General features: G+C 36.1%; 1 protein-coding gene across 2 annotated transcripts in view; it reads left to right on the forward strand.

The window, feature by feature from the left end:
- LRP12 (LDL receptor related protein 12) overlaps positions 1-13,862 on the forward strand; it is a 63,711-nt gene that overhangs the window by 26,057 nt on the left and 23,792 nt on the right. The window contains exon 2 of one of the 2 annotated variants that reach the window (XM_007533673.3): positions 3,084-3,140. The exons of the other annotated variant lie outside the window; for it this stretch is intronic. Coding sequence (XP_007533735.1) covers positions 3,084-3,140 — 57 coding nt within the window. The remainder of the gene's footprint in view (positions 1-3,083; positions 3,141-13,862) is intronic. 2 annotated transcript variants of the gene reach the window in all.

The raw sequence follows: 13,862 nt of genomic DNA on the forward strand, positions 1-13,862 counted from the left end.
CATTTCTGTCTGTCCTATCTAACAAGGATGACATCAGTAACAACAACAATAAGAACTACAACAATAAAACAAGGGCAACAAAAGGGAATACATAAATAAATGAATATTAGAAAAATAAAATTAAATCATGCTCTGATGTTATTCTGAAACACATTTAACTTAATGTGTTTATATTTCCAGTGCAGTACATATGGAATAGCTTTTGAGTATTTTATTATACAACTGTTTAATTTCATTTGCATGCTAGTAGAGATTAAATTCCATATTTTGTTATTTAGAATTGCACTGACCCCTATTAAGTATGTGCTATTAGCTCTGTTTTAGAGATGAAAAGGGGTATGGTGGTGGCACACCTGGTTGAGTGCACATGTTACAGTGCACAAGGACCCAGGTTCAAGCCCCCGATCCCCACCTGTAGAGGGAAAGCTTTGTGAATGGTGAAGCAGACCTGCAGGTGTCTTTCTCTCTCCCTCTCTCCCTCTTTCACCCCTTCCCTCACGATTTCTGACTGTCTCTATCCAATAAATAAATAAAGATAATAAAAAATTTAAAAAGAGAGAGAGAGAGAAAGAGATGAAAGTAAGACATAAGTCATGTAACTTGACCCTAAATTGGATAGTAGGTTAGCAGGAATGGGACAGGGGTGGTAATGGTATTAGGATTCTGCCAGTATGGTCCAGAATCCAGTTGTAAATACTGTTTTCTTTCTACCTATTTTTAACATTTTCTAGTGAATTGCAGGTTGGGGGGGTGCTGTATAAGATATATCTAGTATTAAAACTCTCCTGAGGATAATTTGACTGCTACTATAAGTTGTAATTTGTAGTTGCATCTAACACAGAAGTTGATTTTAGCCAGTGCTTCTCAGAATTGGGATGTAGATCTTATTAAAAAGTAGATACTGATTAAAATCCAGGGTAAGGCTTAAGGCTGCATTTTAAAATTTGTTATCAATAGTTTGTTACAAGATTTTAAGATTACAATGTATAGTTCCTCACCACACCCACCACCACAGTTCTCTATCCCCACACTTCCACCCTTCCAAAGATAACCACCAGAGTTCTTATAAGTCATACCAGTTTGCTTGCTTCTGTTTTGTTTGAATTTTTGTTTTATTTTCTTTTTGGCAAGTTCATGTGCATCAGATTTCTAGATTCTACATATGAGTGAAACCATCTTATAGTTTTCTTTCATCTCTTATTTCACTAAGCATCCTCCATCCATTTTGTCCCAAAGGACACAATATCATCCTTTTTTGACTACAGAGTAGTATTCCATGGACTGTATATCCCATAATAACTTCATTAGCTAGCCATCTGATGATGAACATCTAGGCTGCTTCTACTCATTGGCCATTGTGAGTAAAAGGCTGCATTTCTGTAAGTTTCTTATGATATCAGCACTGATGGTCTGCTTGTAAGTAGCAAAGATAGGCAGTATGTGTGTGCTTTAATAAATACTATTAGTTGTTTTACAGAATCCATTTCTTATACTCATGTGCTTTTTGAAGATGTATGTCTTGCAGAAAGAGGTAGAGGGTTTTTTTTTCTCTTTTTTTTTTTTTTAGTATTTTCAATTCTGTGTTTTAACAGAACTCAGAAAAATAGTGGCTTGTGTGGTGTTATGCAGGGCTAGCTTTGCGGGCGGGAGAGAGGATCCAGGAACTCGTGGCGGCGTGGTAGTACAATTCTTTATTGATGCAGGAGCCCCAGAGTCGGGTGTGAGCACAGCGGGTTAAGCCACATGGTGCCAAACCACAATGGCCGCCTCCTGCTCTGCACACCAGCCCTTCTCCAGGTCGGGACTCAGGAGAGAGAAAAGAGGGCAAAACCAGGAACAGAAGTGGGTTTTATGGGATAAAACCCAGAAGTGGCAAGTCGGAAATGGAAATGGCTAGGAAAAGGGGTGGAGAGAGGCCGAAGGTATGCTGGAAGGTGGAAGCCACCTTAGCAACTTTGGGAAGGTTTTAAATGGCAAGAATTAGCAATACCCTGAGGGGATAAGGTGGTATGGGGATCTTTCAGGCAAAACAATAATTATGTAAATAGACCATAGTGTCAGCAATGGGGGATGAAGCAGGGGGGCTGCCCGACTGTTCATATACAGTACTTAAATAACTAATCAGATTTATGTGCGTCCTCACTATGGCTTATATACCTATATCCTCACTTCTACCAGCATTCTTAATAGAAGGAAATGTAATATTTTTATTGTGAAGGATATACCTATTGGTTTAACTAAAGTGTTTCTCACTGTTATTTTATTTTTTAATCATAATAATTTTAGATAGTTTTAAAAAATGAGTACCTGTTCAGTTCTCTGTGCTAGGTTTTGTATCAAGTACTTGTCATTTAATCATCATGCCTCATTCATTAATCAGCTCTTTGGAAGAATGCAGATACAAGCAAGCTTAATAAACACAGCATCTGTTTCCTTAGAAGTAAAGCAATATGGGATGCTATCTGTGTTAACTGAAATATTAGCTACTTACTTTCTCAGCTGATCACCCCAAGAAGTGTCTGCCTTTGCCTTCTTTTCTTCTTCAGTTTAACTAAAAGAGAACTCTGTACTCCAAGGGAAGAATTCTCTATTCCTTCACGGGATCCCTTTGCTGATTGCAATGTCAAACTGACCTAAAGAGCAGAGAGAAAAGACTTGAGAAATAAAAATGAAAGATTTGGAAAGAAAGAGAAAAAAAAACAGGCAGAAGTAAATAACTTTTCATTAAATTGTTTTTAAAATCAAGTGACTGAAGACATTATTCAGATTACTGGGAATTAGATACTATCTTTACTACTTTTGATGAGAATCTTAAAAGTGTATGATCCTCTCTTTTTCTAATGATAGTACTGAGTTCTCTTTTGACAATCAACTCGGTAGAAAATTCTTCCTGGTGATTTCACAACAACTGTTACAGTCTTGAGTTTAGTAGTATCGTTTTGAAGATTACTATTAAGAGACTTGTTTCTAAATATTGTTAGTAGCTCCCATGTAGCTGTTTTTCCTTTAAAGAGAAAATTTTGGGAAAAAAATATAGATATTTTTATCTTGAAAATTAGTTTATTCATTATGTTTAATTTTAGGAAATGGTACTCTTGCAGAACATTCTGAAAATGTGCATATTTCAGGAGAGTCAACTGGTAAGTCATTTTTTTTTGTCATGTTTAAATTTCATGCATGACTTATATGGTAAATATTGAAAGCCACCTGGTATCTTACGAAGTGATATTGGCCTTAAAAATTATTACTGCTTTTTGCAGCATGTAATAAGGAATGAAGTAACTGGAACATGGGGAAAGTCTCATAAGATAAAATTGATACTAGCATGCCAAAGGGTTGATTATACTTTTCCAAATGGACTGCATAATTATTTTTTTCATACAAACATTGAGCCAAGAAAAAAGTTAGCCTCAGTTGAATTAATATTTTCTTACCAGGCAAAGAAATGAAGTTTACTAAAATGTGATTTTGAATGACTGTCGCACATAGTATTAAAGCCTTGGATTTAAGTATTTTACTTGATTATTTTGTAAGATTAGAGTCCTATTATACATAAATATGCTGTTAAAAAGTAACACAACAAAATAATCCTTTCTTAAATAAAAAAAAATTAAATTAAATTAAAAAAAAAAAAGTAACACAACAGCATAGAATTCAGGAACTCACAGAGGTAAAATGACATTATTTATACTTACAGAAGTTTTTCTTCCTGCAAAGATTTGTGCGTGTGTGCATGTGTTTTTCCAAGAGAATTGAAAGAAGAGAAAGAGAGGAATTGTGAAAGAGATAGACCAGAGTACTGCTCAATGCCAGAGTACTCTGCTGTGGGTTGGGGGGGGGGGGTGTCTCAGGTTTTCAATCCTGTGTTCTACCAATGAACTGTCTCCCCAACCTTCACGGAAGGCTTTTATAAAGTAGTTACTTAAGAGCCTAAAACTCTTAATACTTTGATAATTGCTTTGTTACATTTTCTTCTCCATCAGTTAAATTTCCTAGAAGAGAAAAAACTATGCATTTTGTAGACTGAAATAGTTTGCAATACTATATTCTTATTTCTCTGTGTTTTTGATAGGTTTTGTAGGGTTAAAGAGAATTGCATTTATGTATTTATCAATTTATTTATTCTTATCATCTGATATTATCTTTTTTTCTCATGAATCAAAGCTCAAAATTTCCTCTTTTATATCTGAATTTATATTCAGAAAAGTAATTGCCTTATTAGCAATTATTCTTAAGCAGTCAGAGTATAAAATGACATTGTTTTCTACTTTTTCAAAGATGGAAAAGATCAGTTTTTTTTTTTTTTAAAAAAAAGGTAACTGAATTCTCACATCTCTGTCTATATCTTTTTTAATATGCTTTGTTTGGTATATAGTAAGACAATCCAGCCTTACACTGACATGTAACTGGAAAGCAGTATTTCAATAATCCTTTTAAATAGTTGTGAATATTTTTCCTTTAATACTGAACTAGATGTTAACAAGTACTGGTTTCTGAAAGATTAGTTGCAAATGAAATCCAAAAGCACTATCAATGGGGCCCTTGAAATAGCTCTGTCGGATAGTGAGCTGTTTTGCCATGTCCACAACCCAGGTTTGAACCTAGCCCCAACTACATTGAAGGAAGTTTCAGTATGTGGTCTCTTTCACTCATGCTCTCTTTGCATCTTCCTGCTCCTCTTCTTCTTCCCTCCATCTTTTCCCTCTCTTTTTCTCTCACTCTCCCATTATCTTAAAAATGTATATATATCACTGAGCTTTCCTGATTTGTTATTGTTTTTGTTCTCATTGATTTTTATTGAATGCACTTTTTTAACCATGTATGCTTGTAATATGTATTTGCTCCTTGCAGAATGTTGGCTTACTGAGTTATATGAATTTAAATGGAATGTGAGAACTTACAGAAATTTGACCAGATCACTGTTCACATTCTGAGTCTTGTTTCAGCTCTTAAGATTAGATTCTACTTAAATTTTTCTGTTTGCTTGAAATTTGAAGTCAATTCCTGTTTGAACAAAAATTCAAGTTTAAGTTTACATTTTAATATGTAAATTCATTTTGTATATTTTAATTTGGCTTACTTTCTTTTCCCTTTCCTTTCCTTTCCTTTTTTTTTCTCCTCCTCCTCCTCCTCCCCCTTCCCCTTCCCCTCCCCTCCCCCTCCTCCCCCTCCTCCTCCTCTTCCTCCTCTTCCTCCTTTTCCTTTTCCTTTCTTATCAGAGCACTGATCAGCTCTGACTTATGGTAGTGCCACAGTTGAACCTGGGACTTCTTAGCCTCAGGCATGAAAGTCTCTTTGCATAACCATTATGCTATCTACCCCCACCCCTTGTTTATTTTCTTTAATTTTGTCTCCTATATGTGTTTTTCATTACTATATTTAGAATTGTGTATTAGTTTGCCAGAATTGCTACAAAAAAAAAAAAATACCATATGACTTAAAACAAAACAGGTTTATTTTCTCACAATTCTGCAGTCTAAATATTAAATTTTAAGGTATTGGTAGGTTAGATTTCTTCTGAGACCTCGCTGTTTAGCTTATGGATGTCAGTCAGATATTCTGTATCTTCACATGATTTTCACTCTGTGTGTACCTGTGTCCTAATCTCTTATAAAGACACCAGTCATACTGATTTGAGGCCAACCAATGTGGCCTCATTCAGTGTTAATTACCTCCTCTCCAAGTCACATTCTCAAGCTTTAAGGGTTAGGACTTTAACATAGGGGTTTCTGAATCAGCACAGTCCATCCCATGAAAGAGAGAGAGAGTGAGAGATAAGGAGAGAGAGAGAGAGAGAGAGAGAGAGAGAGGAAGAAAGTATGTGTTGAGAAAACACTTCATTCCATGGAGCAATGAAACCTTTTTGGTTTGTTTTTCCTGACAACTGATCTTAGAAAATATTTGTTCTTTGGGTAGAGAAGAGAAATATGAAATCTAATTTCTGTTATATCATTTAAAGAATGAAAGAGCAGGGGTAGATAGTTTAGTGGTTATGCAGAGATCTGGTAAAAAAAAATGAATGAATAAGTTCTATTCCCAAAAGTGTTCTATTTTTTGAGTCTTTCTTTCTTTCTTTCTTTCTTTCTTTCTTTCTTTCTTTCTTTCTTTCTTTCTTTGTTCCTTTCTTTCTTTCTTTCTTTCACATTGTATTTATTTATTCATGAGAAGGATAGGGAGAGAGAAAAAGATAGGAAGAGAGAAAGAACCAGACATCACTGTGGTACATATACTGCAGGGATTGAACTCAAGACCTCATGCTTGAGAGTCTAGTGCTTTATCCACTGTGTCACCTCCTAGACCACCAGAAAAGTGCTTTTGTATCTATAGATTGATTACATTCTCATCTGCTAAAAAGAGACAGCAATAGTAAGAAATAAAATAGAAAAGGAATACCTATCACGTAGAATGTTACCGTTAGCCCTACCATCTAAAACCTCACTTGGCATCTAAGACACATCTTATTTTGATTGCATTCACAGCCTTAAAATTATGAACTGTTCACTTAAACTTTTCTTGAGAAATCTCATCATTTGTACCATACTCCCTTTAAGTTTACAAAGAGCTATCTTTCTCCTAAATTGACAGTAATCTAGTAGGTAACTGGTTTTTATGCTGCACATTTGAAATTTTTCTCACATCTTAGGGCCTTTTGTTTTTTGCATGCATACAATATTTTTCCATGTACTATATGAATCATTGTTAATTTTACAGAAAAACTCTTATTGTCATCCATATGGCCCCAAAATCATATCTCTTTCATGATTAGTCAGTTTCATAATTTATTAAAACAAAAACCACAAAGATTTCACTGAAATTTTCATCTTAGCTACTTTTGGTCATACAACCCTTGTGAATTTTGAAAGTGATCTAGCTGCTCATCTAGGAAACATACTATTCCTTTACTTTTACAAGTAATTCAGTTCTAATCATAACTTCCTTTGCCTGCCTTTTTTTTTTTTTTTATCTTTTTAGTCTTTAAAACCACTGAAGAGCAGTTTTAATGCTCTCCTGTGAGTCAGGCGTTGGCGCAGCGGGTTAAGTGCATGTGGCACAAAGTGCAAGGACCAGCATAAGGATCCCTGTTCTAGCCCCCAACTCCCCACCTGCAGGGGAGTCACTTCACAGGTGGTGAAGAGGGTCTGCAGGTGTCTGTCTTTTTCTCCCCCTCTCTGTCTTCCCCTCCTCTCTCCATTTCTCTCTGTTCTATTCAACAATGAGGACAACAATAACTACAGTAACAATAATAAAAAAGCAAGGGCAACAAAAGGGAAAATAAATAAAATTTTTTTTAAAAAAATTCTCCTACACATCCTCTAAAACAGAGGTTGCTTGAACATGTCCTTGTTTGTTTTTACATGGTTGCTTTAGAGCTCATAGGTATGGTATATGAATCTAGTTTTAAAAACATGGTTATATGCTCCTTTCTCTAAGTATAAAAATGCCTTGAGTATTTTTTGCTGTTTTCTTAAACTGTTGAGATATTTGTATTTTAAATGTGGAAATTAAAAGCATACTAAGAACTATTCATTCTTTTTGTTATTATTAGTGATTTAATAGTGATTTACAAAACTTACAAAATAAACGGCGACAACTCTGCACTCTGCACCATTCCCACCACCAGAGTTCTGTATATACATTCCCTACATTGGAAGTTACATCAGTTCTCTTAAGGTTGCAGATATGAGTTAACTATTATTTCTACAACTCTCTGTCTATATTTTTATATATCCCCCCCACCCCGTTTCTTTTCCCCCCTATGGTCCCATCTTTTCCTTTCAAGTCCCGCATACACCAATTACCACATCCAAATGTTTCCCCTTTTTTCTCTTCCCTCTCTGGGTCCTGATTATGTTGAAGTTCAGAGCCCTCTGGTCATCTTCCTTCCATCATTTCTCCCCCACTGGGAGTCTGGACTATATTTCCTTTTGGGGTGCAAAAAGTGGGGGTTGTGGCATTTGTAATGTTTCTCTGCTGGACATGGGTGTTGGCAGGTGGGTCCATCCACCAGTCTAGTGGGACAGGGCTCTGGAGAGGTGAGAGAACCTATTCATGCTTTATTTAACTGACAAACATAAATGATACTGGGTTGTCAGAAAAGTTGTGACATACATTTTTTGTTTTTCTATGAAAAAAATGCCTTTTGACTTTTCAAACAACCCAATAATTTTTTAAACTGTGTATATTCAGCTTTGCCTCTTAATGTAACTTAACCTCTGAAATTATAATAATGCTGTTAGTTTTTATTTTTCTACTTTAAATATTCTGTATCGTAAATTCATTACAAATTAGATAGGCATTTTGGAGCTAACTAGATAACCTAATCACATCATGACCTTGTGAAGAAGATGCTACCCATGTTGAAAGTTTATCATTTAGGACTTTAAACAAATCTGAGGTTACTGAATTCTAGATTTATGTGGGATATATCAAAAGTATAGATATATAGGTCCTAGGCTGTGGCACAGCCAGCTGAGAAGACACATCACCATGTGGAAGGACCTGAGTTTAAGCCCCATGCCTCTACTTGGGGAGGGGAGGCTTCATGAATGATGAAGTTGTCTTTCTTTCTCTGTCTTTTTCTATCACCCTCTCCCCTCTCAATTTCTCTCTGTCCTATCAAAATACATTTTTTTTAAAATTAGAAAAAAGGAAAATTGACCATAGGATAGAATGGTGAATTCCTCATGTAGGCACCAAGGGCCAGCAATAACCCTGATGATTGGGGAGTATAAATAAATATGTGTCATCATCATCCAAAATACTGAATGTTTGTTTATATCGAAAAATGCTGGTCTGGGAATTGAGCACAGTGGTCACATACCAGATTCTCATGGCTGAAGTCCAGTGGTCTTAGGTTGAATTCCCAGTGTGATAGTAAGTCAGAGCTGAGCAGTGCTCTGGTCTCTCTCTGACTCTTTCTTTGTCTCACTTTAATTAAAATAAAATAAAATTACTGATCAAAGTAAAATAAATATTTGATAGATTTTTACATTTCAAATACAAAATATTGATACTGTAAAAAGACATGTTAAAGGATACCACATGAGCAAGATAGAAATTACTCATTTCTGGCATAAGATCATGGGAAAGTCCCATGTTCTGGAAAAGAGCAACAACAACAAATTAAATTCACAAGGTTTAAGAGAAAAGTAGAACTGGTGTAGACTGTGTACAACGGTGTAACTTTTTAAGTAGAGCCTAACCAGGTATCAGCAAATTAGATAATTTGCACCTAGAATCAGTCTATGTTGTCATAGATTCTGGAGTTTACATTTTTTCTTAAAGACTTTTGGTTCTACTAGAAATCAATATAATTAGACCTGGAAATATAACTTAAGAGATGTGCCTCATCAATTAAGGTGTTTTTATATAACACTCAGAAATGTCCTTACTTCTCCCCCCACACACACTCTCACTCTCTCTTGCTCTTTCTCTGACATTTGTGAAAGCTTATATAGTTCTTTAAGCCAGTGTAATAATCACAGTAACAGAAGACCCTGCTGTAGGCTTTTTGATAGTTTTCTACAGTCTTTCCCACCCAGCCTGAGGACAATGTTAGTAGGCATCTCAGTAGAGCACTCCAAGCATTACTACTAACAGTATAGTGTTAGTAGAGCATATTACTTACTGAAAGATTATCTTAATCCATGCAAGGTGCTAAGTTGTTTACTGAAATAATAGTTTTAGGCCCTGGCACACTTTGTTTCAGGACATGGTTTATTTATTATTTTATTTTATTTTTTTCTGTCTCCAGGGTTATTGCTGGGGCTCAGTACCTGCACAACGAATCCACTACTCCTGGAGGCTATTTTTTCCCTTTTGTTGCCCTTGTTGTTTATCGTTGTCATTATTATTATTATTGCTGTTGTTGGATAGGACAGAGAGAAATTAAAAGAGGAGAGGAAGACAGAAGCGACCTTCCTGCAGGTGGGGGTTCGGGTGATCCCTGCACCAGTTCTTGTGCTTTAAGCCGCCAATGTGCGCTTAACCCACTACGCTACCGCCCAACCCCCATTTTAGGATATGTTTTAACCCCCGTTTAGAAATAAAGGAAGGAGAGGGCTGGGTGGTGGCATGTTACCATGCACAAGGACCCAGGTTCAGGGCTGCAGGTGTCTTTCTTTCTCTCTCCCTCTCTATCTCACCCTACCTATCTGGCTGTCTCTACCCAATAAATGAAGATAAGAAAGAAAGAGAGAGACAGAGAGAGAGAGAGAGAGAGAGAAAGGAAGAAAGAAAGGAAGGAAGAAAAGAAAGAGAGAGGGAGGAAGGAAGGGAGGTAGAGGAAGGACAGAGAAAGATGGGAGGTATAAGTTTATGAAATTGGTTGCAGCAACATGTCACCATAAATCTTTTGTGTAAGTGCTATAATGTAAAATGAATATCACTAGTATAAATAGAATAAACTATAAAAAATGAAATCACAGTTAATAGTGCTTGAACTAAAAATATTATGAGTTGGCAGTTAGAAATCATTGGAGGACACTGAATAATAGAAAAATACTGGATTCAGAGGAAACCTCTTGGAAGATAGGGGGAGATGTGTAGTAAATAAAACAGGCCAACAGTCTAGGTAGTGTAGCACTAGGGCTTCCTCAATTTCCAACTCTGAAATTTCTAGCTGGCCACTCAACTCATTTCCTGTGGTTGAAAATTCTTTAGGTATCTGGCATTCACCAAGTACATTTCCGTGTAGTTTCAGTTAGGTATAATGATTATTCCAGTAGCCAAATGATGCCTAAAATAACAAAGATGCAAAATTAGAACAAAGAGGTCTTGGAAAACCTCTGCAGTTCTTATAATGTTGAATTTGAGGTTGAACTATCCAGTGATCATTTAACAATGTAGACTCACTGGGATAAATATTATAAACCCAAGAGTCATGGGTCATAGTTAAAATAGTAGAAGTGAATGAAAAAATCCATAGAGAGTTAAAAGAGTAGAATTTCAAGGACATTAGAAATGAACCATGAACCATAGCAGGATCTGGCTGAGGAAGGAAGGAAGTTCTAGTGTTTTTTGGTTTGTTTGTTTGTTTGAGAAGAATCAGCCTAAGTGTAGTATTCATGCAGCCATCTTGACTCCACCCCCACCCCCACCCCCCAGAAAGGTCTTAAATAATGAGGACTGAGCTATTTAATTAAGTGTCAGTGATATCCCATGCCTGCTAGCCAGGTGTTTTTTTGTTGTTTTTTTTTGTAGATTTAAGATAAGAATTTTAAATCTGATTTTAGTTGGGTAATTAGAAAGTTCAATGGCAGTCCAGCGGTAGCGCAGTAGGTTAAGCACATGTGGCACAAAGCACAAGGACCATCATAAGGATCCCAGTTGGAGCCTCAGGCTCCCCACCTGCAGGGGAGTCCCTTCACAAGTAGGGAAGCAGGTCTGCAGGTGTCTATCTTTCTCTGCCACTTTATGCCTTCCCTTCCTCTCTCCATTTCTCTCTGTCCTAACAAGTACAACATCAATAACAACAACAACAAAAAGGGCAACAAAAGGGAAAATAAGTAAATATTAAAAAAAATTTTAAGCTAAAGTATGAAAATAAGTATTTATCAGTGCATCCTGATGAATTTTCAGAAGTACAGTAGAAAGATACCATGATGATTTGGGTTAGGAACATGATTTAGGACTGAAGTAGACCTCACAGATATTCAAATAGCAGTACTTTATTTTAGCACATGAGGAAGCCAAGACCCTAAAAGATGGGTTTACTTTATGGCAAAACCAATAGATGACATACCTCATCTCTTTCTGATTTCAAGTCTATAAATAGGCAAACTCTTAACCTAAAAGGAAAGATTTTTACATGCTGTTTTCTTTTTAAATGATTTATTATTTTATGAGAGAAGGCAAGGAAAGCACTACTCTACTCTGACATTTGCATTCTTGGGGATTAATTTGGAGCACCATGGATGTAAGTGCTGTTTTATACCACTGAGCTATGTATGTTTCCAACCCAGGATAGAAATTTTCTAGTAAGTTTCTGGTGTCAGCCTTACTCTTTGGTGTTTGGATTTATTTTTTCAGATATAGAAAGGAATAAGCTACAGTTGTGCTAGGGTATGTTTATCTACAATATTTTTTCCTCCAGGGTTATCTCTTGGGCTCAGTGACAGCACTACAAATCCATTGCTCCTGTAGGTCATTTTTTCCATTTTATTGGATAAGACAGAGAGAAGTTGAAAGGAGAAGGGGAGATAACAAGGGGGAGAAAGATAGACATCTGAAGATCTGCTTCATTGCTTGTGAAGTGCCCTCACCCCTGCAGGTGGGAAGTCAGGGGCTAGAGCCAGGATACTTTCACAGGTCCTCGTGCTTCTCACTATGTGCACTTAACCTGGTGCTTCACTTTTTACCTACATTTTTAATATGTACATACAAAAATGTGTTGATTAATAACTTACTGCCTGAATATGAAGTCTAGTCATGCTGCGAATATGCAAAAGTAATTAAGAAGTATATATTCGGGAGTCGGGCAGTAGCACAACCAGTTAAGCGCAGGTGGTGCAAAGCGCAAGGACGGGTGTAAGGATCCTGGTTGGAGCCCGCGGCTCCCCACCTGCAGGGGAGTCGCTTCAGAGGCAGTGAAGCAGGTCTGCAGGTGTCTTTCTCTCCCCCCTCTGTCTTCCCCTCCTCTCTCCATTTCTCTGTCCTATCCAGCAACGACGACATCAATAACAACAACAGTAATAACTACAACAATAAAACAAAGGCAACAAAAGGAAATAAATATTAAAAAAAGAAGTATATATTCATAGCCAGTTGAGAGAGAAACATGATATTATAATTTTGTTTGTAAAATATTGAATTTGAAATGGAAAATTCTGAACTTTAAAATAACCTTTTTTTAAATGAATGGTGTCTTTTAACCTTAGGCAATTATATGAAAAATATTCACAATAGTACTTTTGAACACCCATGCCAGGACATTACTTCTTGAGTTAGTTTTTGGTATAAGAGCACCACCTATGGGCTTCTCAGGGACTTGGAAAATTTTGGGAAAATAAAACCTAATGCAATTCTCCCTTTTTCCTATAACTAGGTTATTGATTTATTTAAAAGCTAATAATTATTTGCTTTCACATACGTTTTTCTTATTAATTTTTCAGACATAGCCTACTACTGTTAAGTCAGCTAGTAGCTGACTTATATACCAATACAGTACTGTAATTCTAGGTTAAATATAATTGAACTCAAAGCTGTATTATTCTGATGCTAGATAGTAGCACACCCGCTTGAACACACATGCTATAATACGTAAGGACCCAGGTTCAAGCCCCTGGTCCCCACCTACAGAAGGAAAGCTTCACAAGTGGTGAAGCAGGGCTGCAGATGTCTCTGTCTCTTTCCCTCCCTGTCTTCCCCTTCCCTCTCTTAATTTCTCTCTTTGTCTAATCAATAAATAAGTTAAAATAAAATAATATATTATTCTCTGTAGTATAGATTAACCTTTTAATAAAAAGAAAGTTGTCTACATTTTTAGGGAGGGCTCAAGGATTGCTTTTGCCTATTTATTTTTGTGTTTATTTATATCTTTATGAACTTAAAAAATTCCCTCAGTATTATACTACAGAATGTTTTAGCAAGAGATAATGACAGAAAAAAAATGACTTAGGGTGTTTTCTTCATTAATTATTATGATCATAGCAAACTTGGTAGCAGAACTCTGGCACTTCTTGGTTAGTGAACTCTAAAATATCACCCATTAATACTTTCTAAAAAAAATTTTAAGGAAAATTTTACTCTTAATGAAATTCATCTACAATGGAAGTTTTTTTTGTATATTTTTAATGGTGTTTCTTTCTTTGTTTGTTTATTGGAAGAGACAGCCAAAATCAAGAGGGGAAGGGTAATAGGGG

This window comes from Erinaceus europaeus, chromosome 1 (genome assembly GCF_950295315.1).
Source record: "Erinaceus europaeus chromosome 1, mEriEur2.1, whole genome shotgun sequence".
Lineage (NCBI taxonomy): Eukaryota > Metazoa > Chordata > Mammalia > Eulipotyphla > Erinaceidae > Erinaceus > Erinaceus europaeus.